Source organism: Labrus mixtus, chromosome 22 (genome assembly GCF_963584025.1).
Source record: "Labrus mixtus chromosome 22, fLabMix1.1, whole genome shotgun sequence".
NCBI lineage: Eukaryota > Metazoa > Chordata > Actinopteri > Labriformes > Labridae > Labrus > Labrus mixtus.
The window spans coordinates 2,282,804-2,300,416 of NC_083633.1; the positions used below are offsets into that span (position 1 = coordinate 2,282,804).

Consider the following 17,613-nt stretch of genomic DNA (forward strand, 5'->3'; position numbering starts at 1 on the left):
CCATATACTTGTATGTTGTCCACTGACTCCGCCTTCAGTTACAAGAGAATAACAAGTTCATAAATAGAGATCATACAAAACGAGTAACTAATCCACATGTACATCCTGCAGAGTGATATATTGACAAATTGCACGGCCCCTATGGCACATCATCCTACACTACCTCTTGTTCAGCATACCAGTGGACATAGGCCCACAATTAAATACATTTTTAGAATAGATACGGTTTCACAAAACCAAATATCAGGACATGTTTCACACGCTGCAGATGAACTCATTTTTTATTGCATATTAAAGTTAGCAGTATTATATCACTTCATTTAATGAGTCCAGCTCGTTGCTATGTTAGAAATACATAGACAAGGATTTTTTGCCACACTATGAATATTATTTCAGTCCATCATTGAGCAGCATCGTTATCCATTTGAGCTTAAAGGCCGACACTTTGATCCACCTGAAATATTGGAGCTCCGACCTGCCAAACATTAAAGCAGAGGTGTGAATATTTTTGTGTTTTTACAAACCGGCAGAGTCAAAGAAATTATTTTACAACTTGTTTTCCACTTCCAGCCTAAATTGCTCAAAATGCTGTTTTACCATTTATTTAGGTTTTTTTTAAGTTTTTGCATGAAACTAAAAGAAAAAGTGAAAATCTGGAATTCTCCCATCCTTTCATGGAGCGAACTGATATTTTCCATTAGTGCCACATCGAGAATTCTTCATTTCCTCTTCAACCTCCTCAACCTTCATTCTCATGCATCATTAATCTTCATCTTCTCTTTCACCTTTTCTTGTCTCTGTTCAGCCCAAGCTGCTGAGGCCCACTCTCCTCCCCGGCGAGGAGCTGGTGATGGACGCCATGCGGGTCCACCTCATACCTGATGGCCGAGAGGAGGCGACGGGGCTGATGGGAGGTCCGCCTCTGCTCCCTGCCGAGGGCGCCATCTTCCTCACCACCTACAGGCTCATCTTCAGGGGCACGCCCACCGACCCACTGGGTGAGCGATTGATTAAAAACACATTTTCAGATGGTTTTTTTTCTGTGATCGCTGTTGGGTTCTCTAAACCCTGCTCTTTGTCTTGTGTTTCTCTCTCCTGCAGTGGGCGAGCAGGTGGTGACTCGCTCATTCCCCATCGCCTCTCTGACGAAGGAGAAGAGGATCTCAGTCACTTTACCCATGGACCAGTTTGTCCAGGAGGGGCTACAGCTTCGATCCTGCACCTTCCAGGTAGATTCTCAACATGTAGCACAAATATTTCAGACCTCCTTAAAGTAAGACACAAAAAGGGGAGGCTCATTTTCTCACCAAGGAATCACAAACAAACTCAACAAAAAGATGCCAACAGCTTTTTGACTCTTTAAAGAAATGTACATGATGCTCTATCACAAAGAGATTCTTCTTTTCTCTTGTTGTTTCAGAAATGTTTGAACCAAGCTTCATTCAGTAAACATGTTAAAGTCAGAAGAGCAGAAAGAATCAACAAATCATCAACTTTTTACTTTTTCAATATGTGTCATGATTCAGTTATTTTTGCATCATTTCAACCCGTTTATTGCAATAAAATCACAGAATAAAATCTGGCTTTATACCACTGTGGTGAATCTTACTGAAGCCTACGTGCTCCGACACATTGGGCATTAGACATGTAGTTGTTGTTTATCTGGAAAATCCTGGTGCAGAGCCGGGATAAGCCTGACCTACCAGGACATCACTGCTGGGACAGAAGGAGCTGTGATGATGTTATTAACTCAGACAGAAACAGCTTCTCTTTTTATCTTAAAGGCCAATTTACCAACACGTGTATATAAACACAAATTATCTCAACAGTCTGACCACATCATGTCTGTTCCTCCGTCCATCCACAGCTGATAAAGATTGCGTTCGACGAGGAGGTGGCGTCAGACCTGGCCGAGGTTTTCAGGAAGCACATGCACAAGCTGCGCTATCCTCAGCACGTCCAGGGCACCTTCGCCTTCACCATGGGTCAGTGCGGGAAGCTGGTGGTGGAGCACAAGACCAAGGACAAGAACCAGTCGCTCAAGTGAGTATGAAGGTTTCTTTCTGACTTCTAATCAGACTTTAGGAAGGAAACGGTGAACATGTTGAGCTGTAGTTTTCTTAAAGCTTTCATTGAGGTTTTCGATGAGTTTGCACGGGACAAAAGTCGACTTGATTCAGAGTTTCCCCCCCTCCTCTCCCCCTCTCGCTCGAGGTGAATTCTCCTGATTATATTCTGCTCTGTTCTCACATCAGCTCACTCGGACTTTCTCTGATTTGAAAAAAAATACCCGGAGGGTGGCAGGAGAAACTCCAGATAAAGTCTGAGATGAACATTTTTTTTTTGCGTTCACACATGCAGCTTACCCTGAAAACTTCTGGAGTTGTGTGAAAGCACCAACACTCTTAACACCTAAGTATTAACAAAATGTTAGATTCTGGCGCTGGACTGCTGCTTGTTGTTAACCAACACTTGATGTCAAAAGGAAAAATAAAAGATCACAAAGGAGTCTACAGCTCTGTTCTTTATGGATCTTACACCAGCTGCCTGAGTACATGTCAGCTTGTGATCAAAACCTGGCTCTCCTTGTATTTGGCTGTATGAACCCGAGCTAAGTGTGAAACGACTGGGAGGTTTTCCTGCAGGATGTGGAGCTGCATTTCTTCTTAGGCTTTGCATGTGATGGGATGTGTGTGCATGCGTGTAGGAGTCCCCTCGGTCACGACGCGGTGCATTAAGTGTCAAGAACATGAAAGCTCTCAGGTCTGCAGAAAAGAAAGCAGCGTTTTATTCCCTGAGCTGTTGCATATCAGCCATGCTGCAAATACTCAGTTGCAGGAAAGTTTGCTGCGAGTTCATGTTGCCTTCAATGTTTGTCTTTGTAATCATTTTATTGGTTAATGTCTTCATCTAACCACAATGTGAATCTGTCCCCTCTTTATTAAATGTTTCCTTCCGATTTCCAGCCTCAGACCACACACATGTACACGCACACGCACACGCACGCACACACACACACACACACACACACACACACACACACACACACACACACACACACACACACACACAGCCCCCTCCTCTTTCTTTTCTGGAGAATGAACACAGCATGAGAGAAGGCTTTGAATTATTCAGCAGTGGAAAATGTGGCTGCCGTTTTATCGACCCTGTTGTTTCCATCCCTTCAGTGTGTGTGCGTGCGTGCGTGCGTGCGTGCGTGCGTGCGTGCGTGCGTGCGTGCGTGCGTGCGTGCGTGCGTGTGTGTGTGTGCGCGTGTCATTTTAATACACACTCTGACTGTGTGGCGCGCTAAACCAGCAACACACCAGTGAATTAATGTCTGCCGATTATGCACAAACTCAAGTCAGCTCATTGTCAGCTGGATTCAGACCGCTGGTTTTAAATCTCACTGCACAAGAAGTGAAGCTGTGACTGTAATTTCAAAAATAAACATATGCTTCTCTCTTTCTACACGCTCGTCTTCTTTCAGGACACTTTCTAAGAACCTGGTGAAGACTGCCAAGAGGACGATCGGGCGTCAATATGTGACAAGAAAGAAGTACTCTCCGCCCACCTGGGAGAACAGGAGCAGCTTCCAGTCAGAGATGGACGAGGATGAAATCTCAGGTAATCACAGGAGTGTGATGTCTGTGTGGATGTGTTATGTTCTGTGTCGCTGTGAACACAACCATAAAGAGAGTTTCTTTATTGAAGTCAGTTTTCTTGTGTTTCCCATCCACAGTTTCAGAGGAAGTGGACCAGAGCTCCCTCACCCTCTCCTCCACCATCCGCTCGTCCGACAGACAGACCATGAGCAACGTCGTGGAGCGGGCCTGTTGCCGTGACTACCAGCGGCTCGGTCTGGGCACGCTCAGTAACAGCTTGACGCGCTCTAAGAACGAGCCTTTCAGGATTTCAACCGTCAACCGCATGTACACCGTGTGCAGGAGGTGAGAGACCACACACACACACACACACACACACACACACACACACACACACACACACACACTCAGATAAATAAGAAGTGTGAGTCACATGTGGACAGTAGTGCTCAATATAACCCGTGTGTGTGTGTGTGTGTGTGTGTGTGTGCAGCTACCCCGGCCTGCTGATTGTGCCTCAGAGCATCCCGGACACGACCATCCAGAGAATCTGCCGCTGCTACAGACAGAACCGCTTCCCAGTGGTTTGTTGGAGGAATTCAAGAACGAAGGCCGTCCTGCTGCGGTCTGCAGGACTCCACGCCAAGGGGGTGGTGGGCTTCTTCAAGTCCCCGAATGCTCCTTCTTCAGGTAGAAAAAAACTTTAGGCATCTAATGTCAAGCCCCTTTAATATAGCATAAAAATAAACATTAATTGAGACGTTTTTTGTTTTTTTTCTTCCTGCAGTTCCCTCGCAGGCCGACTCCACCAGTCTGGAGCAGGAGAAATACCTACAGGCCATCATCAGCTCCATGCCGTCTTACAGCGAGAGCAGCGGCAGGAACACGCTCAGCGGCTTCACCTCCACACACATGAGCACCTCAGGTGAGCGAACACACACACACACACACACACACACACGCATACACACACTGATGGGACATGTTAGTGTCAGAGGAGCCTCACTGATCACAGAGCTGATGGTGTGTTGTTTTTTTTATTCTGTCCTCAGACTCGTCAGATAAACTGAGGCAGCCTAAGATCGGCGCTCTAATGAAGCAGGTGATGGGAACAAAGGAAGACGTTCCTGGGACCTTCAGCAGAGGAGGTGAGACTCGCCTGTGTGTGCTCATGTTGCTCCTGTAGTTTATGTTAGCTGTAGTTGGTCCATTCCAGCCCTGGTTTCATAACAAAATGTGAAAATCTCAGTATTTTTAAACCTGCGCCCTATTTGAACATATTTGTGGGTCTTAAAAACAAAAAGGTTCTTAAAGCTTTGGCATTCCTACAGCCGTAAAACAGGCTGTAATCTTTCAGCCAAATATGCACTGTCAGAGTGCTTCCATTTAAAATGTTGTTATTGACACGGACAGGCTCACATTTTTCAAGTGTCAAATAATATTCAATAAAGGTTTTTTTTTTTAATTTTGCAATGTTCCTGCGCCTCCTCAGGGCATCAGAAAAGTGCCTCCGGGGTGCGTCTGTACTGGAGGAGAAACACACACACCATTACGACTGGGCTAAAAAAATAGAAACAATAGTCTCTTAGGTTCAGACATGAGAGGTCAACACAAAGATGCTCACAGTGCAGAGAGGTGAATAAAAACGATACGATGCGATACACTTTATTGTCTCTTGAGGAAATTTGTCTTGGACTCTCAGTACTGCCAAACATTCAGCTGCTTCCACTGGAATCCATAAATAACAACAATAGAAACACACATTCTCATGTAAACAGAAAGGCTCATACCAACTTAACACAACACAACATATACTGCACACGATCTGCAAAAACACAGCATGAGAGAGAAGAAAGGTCAGAGAATATAAAAACATAGAGGAACACCATGACGCTATTGCACAACCCACATAAAAACAGCAGGTGTTCATAATAAAATAAATGAACTTAGATGAGGGAACACATTTCAGTTTAATGAACTCCTGTACTCCAACTACATCCAATACCACTTCAGTAATATCAGATTACAGGTGGTCATTAATCGAGTCAACTTATCCACCAATAAACATTTCCAAATGTTGTTAAACCTTTCAGTAATCTTGACCTCTAAATATTTAAAATATGAGCTCTGGTTTAAAGAATCCTCCTTTCAAGATAAAACTGAATCTGGGACTGGACCAGGAGTTTGTTTGAAACCATCCTCCTCCACTGTGTGGCGCTGTTTGTTTAACTCGCCCTTTCTGTCGTTTGACCTCAGCTCTTGGTCAAAGGGCCAAGGTCATCTCCCTCTCTCAACCCAAAGTGTCTGGCAAGGCCAGGAACCCTCCTAGAGGTACAGTAGGCCACGCCCCCTCCCGTCCCTTCACTCCTGTCTTAACCAATCAGATCTCTTTTCCCTGTAGCGTCAGTGTGTTTGCCGTGGTTCCTGATAGTGTGCTGTCTCTCAGACTAATGGTTTGTTGCTTGTGTTGATCGGGGAGCTGCTGTGTGTGCATGCTGCAGCTGTCTGACGTCCTGTTTGATGTTCTCTGTTTGATTCTTCTCTCTGTCAGTCACAGTTTCTTCATGATGTAGAAAAAACTGGGCTAGCTGGTCTTCAGTCATTTCTGCCTCGTTTACCAGCATGGCTGTAGCTGTGGATGTTAAACACCTGACCGTTGATCCTCTGATGACTTTGATTTCCTCATGAGGTTTGATGGTTCACCTCTAAAGTCTCTTTTGAAGACTCGACTTTGTCCCTGTGTTTTTCATGACAGGTAAATGGGGCAGCATCCGAGGCAGCGGGCGTCTAAGTGCCTACAACCCCGACGTGGGGACGCGTCTGGCAGGGAAAGAGTCTCCGCAGTCCAATGGTGGGCCGAGCGAGGCGCTGTTTCTGCGCCAGCAGAAGGCCTACCTGTACATCATCGGAGACAAGGCCCAGCTCAAGGTAACCAGGGCGAGAAGGAAGGCCGAAGATGGGACCTCTTAGCCCCCGGGCTCTTTTCTTACATATTCTAGAGTCTAAACTACTGAAAGGTGCAAAAGTAGAATCGCTCCAGTAGATTTATTTTACCTGCAAAGTAATCTTAGGGGACAAAACCAAATCAAAGTAGGATGTTTTTTCCACTCACAGGACCAGATCTTTATTTATTTTCAATAATAAGATCCTTTTTTTTTTTTAACCAGAAACAAAAGATAAAAAGCTCTTTTCAAACTGTTGATGATTAAACTGTCATTTAACAACTTTCTGGTCAACTTCATTTTCTTTTTCCATTATGCAAATATATGTTTTGCATAACTTTTGATCACAAGCAACAAAATTTAACTCCAAAGACATACAGTCTCAGCAGATGTTGACCAGCAGCTCCGGTGTTCTGCAGTCTGGTCCCCCTGGATCACCCTTTAATCGAGGGGCTTGAATAGAAAGTTTAGAAAACGGGGAAGAAAATGTTGTTTGAAAGTCATAACTCTGCTCTGACATTACGTTGTTGTTTCTCAGGGAGGGAAGCAGGACTCGTTCCAGCAGTGGGAGGTGGTTCCCATCGAGGTGTGTGACGTGCGGCAGGTGAAGAACAGCTTCAAGAAGCTGATGAAGGCCTGCGTGCCGAGCTCCTCCACCAGCGACCCCAACATGACCTTCCTGCGCTGCCTGGAGGAGTCTGAGTGGATGGCTCTGGTTGGTGCTCCCTTTTCTTTCTGTAGCTTATTTATGAACAGATGAGTGTTGTTTTTACTGACTGTGTGTTTCTGTGTGTGTGTGTGTGTGTGTGTGTGTGTGTGTGTGTGTGTGTGTTCAGCTGCACAGAGTGCTGCAGGTGTCAGTCCTGGTGGTGGAGCTTCTGGATACAGGTTCATCAGTCATGGTCAGCCTGGAGGACGGCTGGGACGTCACCACACAGGTAAGTTAAACTCCAAAACTCTTCAACTTTGTCTCTTAAGAACCCGTTGTGGCGTGCAAACTGAGCGTGCTGTGCTCTGTGTGCAGGTGGTGTCTCTGGTGCAGCTGCTGTCTGATCCCTATTACCGAACCTTCGACGGCTTCAGGCTGCTGGTGGAGAAGGAGTGGCTGTCGTTCGGACACAGATTCAGTCACCGCGGGGCGCAGACGCTCAGCAGTCAGAGCAGCGGCTTCACTCCGGTCTTCCTGCAGTTCCTCGACTGCGTGCATCAGGTGGGCGTGCAGCGCTGTGACACAAATGCAGAAAAAAAAACCTAAATCTACACTTATCTTCAGTTTAAGCACAACAAGCGAGACGACAAGTGATGTGTAATGATAAACGTCTTAACTGCACGTCAGCATCCTCCTGTCCTCTTTCCTGTGACTTACATATAGAAACGTGTGTGTGTGTGTGTGTGTGTGTGTGTGTGTGTGTGTGTGTGTGTGTGTGTGTGTGTGTGTGTGTGTGTGTGTGTGTGTGTGTGTGTGTGTGTGTGTGTGTGTGTGTGTGTGTGTGTGTGTGTGTGTGTGTGTGTGTGTGTGTGTGTGTGTGTGTGTGACTCTGACTTACATATAGAAGCCTTCTATATATATGTTTAAGATACTGTGTGTGTGTTTACATGATGTGTGTGTCTGTATTTCCTGTTTTTCCGATCACTGACGTGTGTTTTGTCCTGAGTTGTCACATGCAGGAAGTCAGTTTCATGTAGCTTCAGTGGTCTCACAGTTCCTTTTAAAGATTAGGAAGAGGAACCAGGTGTCGCTGAAGGAAAAATACATACATTACACACATGATATAAGGTGGTCAGGACATCAAACTTTGATCTGGGTCTAGTAGAAAGTCAAACAATATTAATGCCTGTTTTGATTCCAGTTTAAAAAAAAAAGAAGTCCTATGCACCAAACATTCAGTAATTTCATGTTTTTAATTTAAAAACTTGCAGCCAATCTCTTGCACGTTTTCTAAATTGTAGTTTCTGGACTGAAATGTTGCCATTTCACATTTTGAAAACCTTTATATAAATATATATATAAATTTTATGTATATATATATATATATATATATATATAAAACATTTATACTGAAAGTCAGGACATGTTCAACACTTGTCTGATATGAATCTATGACATCTATAACATCTACGCATCTACAAGGGAGAGATGAGGACTCAAGTTTAAGACTGAAATCAACACACAGATGTGACTTCAGACTTGACTTGGACTCGACCCTCAGAGACTTCAGACTCACCTCAGACTTGATGTTTGGGACTTGTGTCCATTCCTGATATATTGTATTTGTGGCACATTATCATAACGAGCTGAATCTCATTTCCTTCCATCATGAGCCCCCCCCACACACACACACACACACACACACACACACACACACACACACACACACACACACACTTCACAGACGACATGAAGACAAACACATCCTCTGGAGCAGCTACTGAAAGAATGTCGGCTCAGGCAGCGCTCAAACCCCAAATGTGTTGTAGAGGCCCGGTACTTGATGTTAAAACAGCATAAGCCTTCAAAGGCTTGAGACTTGAGACTTGCAATGAGAGACTTGTGCTCAGCGTCTGTGTTGATTAAATCTGCAGCCCAACATGTCGATGTCTCTGTTGTATACGCTGAACCATGTGGACATGTTCATCCGTCCCCCTGACTTGTGTTCCTCTTCCCCTCACTCAGATCCACCTTCAGTTCCCCATGGAGTTCGAGTTCAGTCAGTACTACCTGAAGTTCCTGGCCTACCACTACGTGTCCAACCGCTTCCGCACCTTCCTGCTCGACTCGGACTACGAGCGCATAGAGCTGGGTAACAACTTTTAACTTTGAGTCTCTGTCTTTCATTCATTCATTCAACATTTATTTATACTCCAAAGATCATTGTCAGCAAATCTCATTCACAATGACATCGAGTAATTACAGAAAGAATTAGAAAACAGACATTAAATCAAAAAGAAAAACAGGAGACAGATAATACAAGACTTCTAAAATCAGTTTACAAAAGTACAAAACTGCAATAAATAAACACACTTATGTAACGTGTGTGTGTGTGTGTGTGTGTGTGCAGGTGTGCTGTACGAGGAGAAAGGCGAGAGGAAAAGCCCTCAGGTGTGTAAGTCTGTGTGGGACTACATCGACAGACTGAACAAGAAAACACCGATCTTCTACAACTACATGTTCTCCCCTGAAGACGAGGAGGTGAGGCGGCTGAAGTTCATGAAGTGAACATGGTAGACGCCACGATTCAAAGCACACTTCACTGAGTCTCTGTGTGTTTCAGGTTCTCCGGCCGTACACCTTCATCTCCAACCTGAAGGTGTGGGACTTCTACATGGAGGAGACCCTGTCCGAGGGCCCCTCCTACGACTGGGAGCTGAGGGGCCGGCAGGAGCGCGTTGCCGAGGAGACGCCGGAGAAACCCGACAGCAGCGGCCCCAAATCCCACAGACACATCGTGTGGCCGTGCTACGACAGCCTGAGCAAGGTGGTGCCCGACGCCATCACCAAGCTGCTGCAGGACCTGCAGAGTCTGGAGGCGGAGCTCGGACAGACGTCGGAGAAGTGGAAGGACACGTGGGACAAGATGAAGAACTCGCAGAAAACAGAGATCAAACTGGAGAGCAAGGTGAGCAACCGATGTTTACTTTCAAGTTTTTACACCAAGTGTGAGTTCAGAGCAGCAGAGGTTTATTCAACGATCTTAAACCAGTTGAACAGTTAATGTTTCCTTCATTGTGTCACATGTGGAACAAACTCTATGAAAAAATGTAATGTATCGCCTGAACAGCTGACTGTGATGGTTTGTAAATAAGATACAAAGTTACTGCTCTACACTGACATCTAGTGGTGAAGAAGCAGATTGCTGCCAATAACTTACCTGAATGAAACTACTACATTTCAAACTGCATTTCTCGAGCTGTTTTCACACCTCACAGTAGGAGACTTTCCCTGTTGGACAGGAGGGGGGGTGTGTCTCATGATGTAAATCATCATCATCATCAACCTTTAAGTTCTCGGAGAGATCAATGAGGGCGACCCTCATTTACAACGATGCCGAGAAAACATACATAAATGATAAACAACGAGAAATGAGATAAAGCTACTACAGAAAATAAAATCAATAAAAGAGCAATAAGAACAATAAAATACATACACTAAAATAATTTAAAAGCTTGAAATGACTACAGTGATAAGTCAGTAATGAAAATCAAATAAAACAGTTACAGTCAGGTAATAATATTTGTAAAGTGTCCATAAGGGGTTAAAGTGCTCAAATTCAGGTCCTGTTGTAAAATGTTCCAGGAGTTTGCTGCACTAACACTAAAAGCAGTTTTTCCCAGGTCAGTCCTGGCATGAGGAACCTGGAGAACCAGCCTCTCTCTCTGGAGCGTTGTTAAAAATGGAGCAGGGTTCAGATGTAACAAGAAATAGAACAAAGCATCAGAGTCCATCACTATTATAACAAATGTTGCCTTGATGTAAATGCATAGTGGAGGTCAACACATTCACAGTTATCAAAGAGCAGAGAAGTAAAGAAAACATAATGAAGCAGTTTCGTTAAGTGCACAGAGATCGCATCGGTCGCTCTCAATTAGCACGATATAAACATCATCATCACCTGCTCACACTTTGCCTGCGATGAAGTTCCTGCTGTTCTAACATCTGCTCACCCAGACTTCATGAGGGGACATTTACCAGGGGCACTGGCAAGAAAAATCCAGATAAGGTCGGATGAAAGATTCAGCTGTTTGCGTTCACACATGCCGATCAACCTGAACATTTGAGGACGTCTTGAGGGAGTTTTGTGAAAGCACTATCTGTCTCAGATCAGTAGAAGTTGTAGAGGGTCCCCGGTCCTTTTGTTGGTGTCACTTCAGCCAAATTTCTAAGCAAGCTGAACTGATGCTAAACTGTGGAGTTAATCTACTGCAGACCTCTGATTTGTCCGAGTTTATTGTCCCTAACATGAAAGGTGACGCCTTGCACAACCCTGGAGGTCACTTGAGTTCTTGTGTGAAGGACCTTTAAAGTATGGAAAATACTAACACCATAAAAGTGAAGTCAGTCAATAGAACAAAAACAGACCAAATCACACACACAAAAATGTTTTTCAAATGTAAATTATGATTTATAAGTTATTTATCACATGTTGTTGTTTGTCTGTAGTCATCTTGGTACTGTTGGAACAGATTAAAAGTTTTTAAAAGAAGTCATTTAAAGTAAACATCTGGAGTAGACGTGTAACTGTGTGTTCTGCTTCTCACTCCCTCTTCTTCCTCCTCAGCCCTCGTTCTCCAGCTCGTTGCTGATGTCATCCAACCTGAGCCACCAGCGGCGCTCTCAGGGCGTCTACCTGCAGGAGAGCTGTGTGGGCTCCTCCATCAACCTGGCTCTGGACTGTGAGGCCAGCGCCACCTCCACGCCTGTCCCAGGCCGGCCCAGCACCAGCACACTGTACAGCCAGTTCCAGAGCACGGAGAGCGAGAACAGGTCTGTAAACTGTTTTTATTACAGAGAGGGAGAGTCACTGGGGATGAATATCAGTCTGAAACATGACGGGAATATCAAGCATGTCTGAGTGTTTCCTCTGATCTTCTCACATCAGGAGTTTTGAAGGCATCCTCTTTAAGAAAGGGGCGTTGTTGAAACCATGGAAACCACGGTGGTTTGTGCTGGACAAGACCAAACATCAGGTAAGACTTGTTTTGATTTCTTTATTTTCGACTGTTGAACCGTCAGCTGTCTCTAAACTCTGCATGTGTGCGTCTCCAGCTGAGATACTACGAGACCCGGCAGGACAAGGAGTGCAAAGGAGTGATCGAGCTGGCCGACGTGGAGTCTGTTATTCCAGGAACGCCGACCATGGGAGCGCCCAAAAACATCGAGGAGAAAGCCTTCTTTGACGTGAGTTCACGTGTGGGTTTGATATTGAAATCAATGCAAAGATAAGGGACTCTCTTTTTTTCAAATGCGAGATGTCGAGAATATGCATCAGGGACGCCATGTTTAGAGAGTCCAGTTTGCAGATACCCGGAATTAATTTATCTCCTGTCCTCTTTCAGCTGAAGACGACAAAACGAGTGTACAACTTCTGTGCCCAGGACAGCCTGAACGCTCAGCTGTGGATGGACAGCGTTCAGAGCTGCCTGTCAGACGCCTGAAGACGAGGAGGAGGCGGGACTCTTTTAAAGAGCGAATGAGAGGCGCTGCTGCACCTGACGGACAACAGAGAGGGGACGGGGCCTCTCACCACGTCTGCTCCGTTCTGTTTGCTAGTATTGAACTAATAACCTTTTTGCGTCACAACGTTTCAGTGTTTTTGTTATAAAAATGAGAAAAAGAAAAAAAAAAAGTCCCCCTGAAGAAGAACCACTCGCTGTCGTCTCACACGCCGCTGCAGCCTCTCCACGCCCCGACAGTCTCACCGATGTGTGCGCTGGATCTCTGTGTGCTTATGGAAGCTTTGTGGATGCATCTTTGCAGCTCGGACCAGCATGAAGATCTTTCCAGACCCTCCACCTGTAAGCCCCTCCCCCTCTTCATACTAACCCCGCCCGCCCTTTTAGACACTCCAGGAGGAATGACGGAGGAGCTGCGGTCGGCCCGGCCACACACACACTCGTAAGACTTTCTTGGAGACAGATGTAAAAGATCGACTGATCGACGGACCAAATCAACCTTTGCTGCCTGATGTCGCCTACTCGCAGAGAATTCCAAGAAACAAACTGCAACAAGAGGAGGAGGGGGGCTCCTTAACGGTTCATGAAGGATTTCCTTTTGTCTTATTTCTTTTTCCAAAAAGTCTCAGATAAGAACCAGTAAGAGATCAACGCTCGTCACGCCTGCAGCCGGCGGTGACGATGAAATACTGTGAACGCCATGAATCAGTCGCAGAGATCAAAAGCAGGAGAGCCAGTCACTCCGTCAGGTATTCTGAGTGTGTCGGTGAACTTTCACTGAGAGTGTTTACAAAGTAGACGAATACTTCCCTCACTAAGCTAAACTCCTCACCTGTGTGTGTTTTTAAAATCAGTACAACCACTATTAACGTTCAGAGTTTTTTTTTTTTAAGGGATGTTGAAGGAAAAAGGAGGGATTTATTTTGTAGTGAATTCTTTAAAAAAACAAAAAAACAATCTATGGAAGGAGATCTGGAAGGTGGGCAGATGAAGAGGAGGGATACTTGTGAATAGAGTGATATTATGGGATGCTTCAGAGAGAATACAGATTTTTTTTTTAAAGAGGTGGACATTGACTCGTTACAGCGCTCCGAGTGTCAGAAGATAGAAGTTCGTTAAAGGAAAATTCTGGGATGCAGTTTGACTGTTGGCCGTGCTACATTTGCATTTTCTGACTTTTTTAAAAACCCACAGAGAAGTCCAACTCATTAATCAAAAGTGTCTTATGCCTGTTATCAGAAAGGAAACTCCTTGATTAGTTGCTAACTGCATGCTTTCTGCTGAGCTAGGGATGCATGGATAGCATAAAATATCAATTCTGTGTCACAGATCATCATTTTTTTCAGATCAGCTTTGAAAAGAAGGAGGATAAGACAAGTTCTTGATGCCTACGTACAGTACCAACTTTGTCTAAGACGCCTGAATACAGTGTTTGCAGCACGTACACTTTGCAATGTAGACGGTGTACAGGAGGTCACCTACAACTTTTTGGATTTTAAAACAAGAAATGACTCAAAGGACTTATATTTGCGTTGCTGTGGAAGTAAACAGGAATTGTGAGCTGTCCACACTGAGAATGAGGAAAATGTCAAAATGAAACTGTATTTACGAAAAGTTGAAGCGACTGTGAGGGGAACAGATCGATGCAAATGTAGCCCGAGCCGTCAGTCAGAGCAGCAGCTTGTCCTTTAATGACGCTGATATAAGGAGCACTGGTCCTTCAGTGTGATGCAGTTCAGACTCTGTGTACCTGTGTGCCATGCTTCATAAGAGAGACCACCTGTGACATCATCAGAGCATGTTACACACAAACAGAGTCTGTCAGAGAGCTTTAGAGAAACAGCATGTTTACCTGGAAGGTGTCAAACATCACGTCACTTTTTTTTATCTTTTTATGTCAGTTGTTTGTCAAACTGCCCCCCCCCCCCCACACACACACACACATCCCTCTATTCACCCCCTCTCCTCCTCCACACACACACATAAACCACTCTGACCCCCACGTGTTAACACGGACCCTGCTTTGTAAAATACGGTTCTACTGCTGTCTTTTGTTGAACATAAAAATTTGAAATTGTAGATTTTTTTTGTTGTGTCTAATAACTCCTTTGTATATACTACTCCAGATTTGTATGTAACGTTTATGGTAGTAATTTATTTAACTTGTCTCCTCAGTAAGAAAGTTCCTCAAGCACCACTTTATTTTAAAATTAGGAATTCAATGTGCCATTTGTTTTATTTTTTCTGTATTAATGTGACTAATGCTTTTTTTTTTTTTTTTGATAAATGTACAAGTAAACCCCTCGTTTTTTTTTTTCGTTTTTTTTTTTCTATTTTGGTAAACGTTGTTGTCTTAACTCATCACCAACCACTCACGCAGGAGTGGAGGCGCTGTGTTCGGGGGAAGCCGGTGTGGGTTTTACTGTCGCTCGGCTCCCCATCAGCGGCATGACGTTCTGCATGGCGGTTACAGTCAGTAGATATCAGACACATCAAGTCGTCCTGCTGCCGGGTTCTGCTGCTCGCTGTGAGGTTACGCCATCAGAAATACTTTCACACAGCGCGGGGTCTAAACGACAAACAGGTGTGAAATGATGTGGAATCGTTGCAGTTGTAGTTTCTGCCTGTAGCCATGGTTACGGGAAAGGTTTTAAGTGTCATATTACTTCTTAGTAAAACCTACCAAACTAGTTCTTGTTTTAGCCACGGAGACGCTGAAGTGGTTTTTCTAGGTATCTGGCAACATTACAGAAAGAGAGGGCGCATCTTGTTGAGGTATTTTTTGGAGAGAAATACCCAAAACAAAGTTCTTTAAAGCCACCAGACTCCATTGACAAATCAGCAAATAAGCCGTATAGATAATCATGAATGGATGGAGAACAAAGGAGTTGCTGCTCTACCTCTGCCTCTTATTTGTAGTCTATTTTATTATTATTTTATCACGTTGAGAATTTAAATCGGTTAGTTGTGATCCAACACACATTTGTGTAACAGATTGTTATATTGCTCTCTTCAAAGCAACCAAACTCCATCGACACAAACGGTTATTTTAAAGCCCAGATATCTGGAGTTGCTGCTCTATGCCGGTCTCCATTGGTCAGATTTTGTCGTTTTTATGTGCAGCACAAATATTGAAGAACATAAATCATAAAAAAAAAAAAAAAAACACGTACCAGTGGAGGCAGCGGTAGATCAGCAACTCCTGTGTCCTCAAAGTAAAATCGCTGTTTTCTCTATGGAGACTGCTGGCGTTGAAGACGGCACTGATAACAGCCGTTTCTGGCTTTAAAAGAATCATCTTACTCTTCTAAATAAAGGTTTATGTCTCAGTTTTAGTTCTATAATGTTGTTAAAACAGCTTTTATTATCTTGTAGGAAAAAAAACAAGAACTTTTAGGTGATGTCATTTGATCAAATGAAATCCATTTAGACCTCAAAATGTGTCAAATTAGGGTTCAGATTCTAAAAAAGCAGAAAGTCCCTTTATTAATCTGGAGCTTTGTGTCATATTTGAACTGCGCTCATTCTTACAGACGGGCAGAAAGACTGAATCACTGCCGCCGACATGTTGATTCTTACAGACTTCAGTGAAAGGTCGTCTTGTGGTGACACAGCCGACACCTTGTTCACTTTCAGGTGACCTCGTTCATCTTTAATAATCTCCCCCAGAGGAACAGACGGACCTCAGTGACAGCAGCAGCAGCAGACCCCACCTCCTGCGCTCAGACTGTGTGTTTGAGTTTGTGACTGTAGCTCGTCTCCTCACTCTCGTTGACTCATCTCTAAAAACAAGATCTGTTAACCACAACGATATGACATAATCCTTTTTTATTTATTTTTGTTCCTTTTTTTTTAAAATTAGAAATGATTTTTCTGAGCCGGGTTATGTTGTCAATCATGTCAATATAGTTTTAGATCCAAATAAAAACTGTGGGTTTTAATGTTTACGTCTGTGTTGTGTACATTGACTCATTTCATCAAGTTTGACCTCCAATGTCCTCGAGCAAATGTAAAGAAGCTACTTTAAAGGAGCAATCAGTGAGATGTGTAGTGAGTGAAATGATAATGATGAGCTTACTGTATGATCAGACATTAAGGAAACATACTATGTTGAAGTGCTGGCTTCTCTGACAACAATGCAGCAGCCAGTATGTCCTCCTTCTAACTTTAGATTCTGCTCCTGAATGCTCTGGATTTGTTTGGACCAGAGAAGGAAGGCGCTTTTAAGACACCCCCACACGGCCGTTTTGGACGTCCCTCGGTTTGCCAGATATGAGAGCAGTTATCAGGTCAAACCAACAGGTGTTGCAGCGATGGAAGCGGGCAAGAGAAGTGGTTCAGATAGAAGTGATTGTACCCGACCTAAAAAGCCTCTGCATGTTTCTAATAAGCTCCACGAGCAGAAACGTGCTCAAACTAGGATCAATATTGGAGATGCTTTTGAAAAATGGAGAGAGGTTAGAACACAAAGGTTTACAGACCCATGCAGAGCTGGATAAACACTGAAGCTTCAGTGTCCGTTGGGTCACGATTTGAGGTAAGCAAGTCTCTCGAATGAAAGCTACAATTTTGTTACCAAACGGATCATTTTGTCCTGCTGTCATCTTTTGTGACATTGTTAAAATGGCTTTATAGTGATGGATGAAGGTGGGGGTTACCTTCATAGATAACGGTAATGTTTGGTAAAAAGTTGTCTTGTCGGACTTTTAACACTATTTGAGCCTTCCACCCTGCGCATGGATTTGTGATTCAGCAGTAAGTTTAAGTTTAAACACAAATATAAACATAATGTATGTAAGAACTTCAAATGTCACATATCCTCCTCCTCTCCAAACAGTTTAAATAAGTCTCAGAGCTCCCCAAAACATGTCTGTGAAGTTTCTTGTTCTAAATCC

At 44.0% G+C, this 17,613-nt stretch overlaps 1 protein-coding gene across 5 annotated transcripts in view; it reads left to right on the forward strand.

The window, feature by feature from the left end:
- Positions 1-14,797, forward strand: part of sbf1 (SET binding factor 1) — a 65,985-nt gene extending 51,188 nt beyond the window's left edge. For 4 of the 5 annotated variants that reach the window (XM_061030431.1, XM_061030432.1, XM_061030434.1 and 1 more), the window contains 20 exons: positions 806-998; positions 1,102-1,229; positions 1,868-2,043; positions 3,491-3,627; positions 3,743-3,950; positions 4,099-4,295; positions 4,393-4,530; positions 4,658-4,753; positions 5,862-5,936; positions 6,361-6,533; positions 7,086-7,262; positions 7,384-7,485; positions 7,572-7,757; positions 9,222-9,348; positions 9,607-9,737; positions 9,820-10,164; positions 11,824-12,029; positions 12,145-12,232; positions 12,312-12,443; positions 12,602-14,797. In XM_061030431.1, coding sequence (XP_060886414.1) covers positions 806-998; positions 1,102-1,229; positions 1,868-2,043; positions 3,491-3,627; positions 3,743-3,950; positions 4,099-4,295; positions 4,393-4,530; positions 4,658-4,753; positions 5,862-5,936; positions 6,361-6,533; positions 7,086-7,262; positions 7,384-7,485; positions 7,572-7,757; positions 9,222-9,348; positions 9,607-9,737; positions 9,820-10,164; positions 11,824-12,029; positions 12,145-12,232; positions 12,312-12,443; positions 12,602-12,700 — 3,114 coding nt within the window. In that variant the 3' untranslated portion in view covers positions 12,701-14,797. The remainder of the gene's footprint in view (positions 1-805; positions 999-1,101; positions 1,230-1,867; positions 2,044-3,490; positions 3,628-3,742; positions 3,951-4,098; positions 4,296-4,392; positions 4,531-4,657; positions 4,754-5,861; positions 5,937-6,360; positions 6,534-7,085; positions 7,263-7,383; positions 7,486-7,571; positions 7,758-9,221; positions 9,349-9,606; positions 9,738-9,819; positions 10,165-11,823; positions 12,030-12,144; positions 12,233-12,311; positions 12,444-12,601) is intronic. The other variant, XM_061030433.1, reaches the window with a different exon arrangement.
- Positions 14,798-17,613: the final 2,816 nt, after the last annotated feature.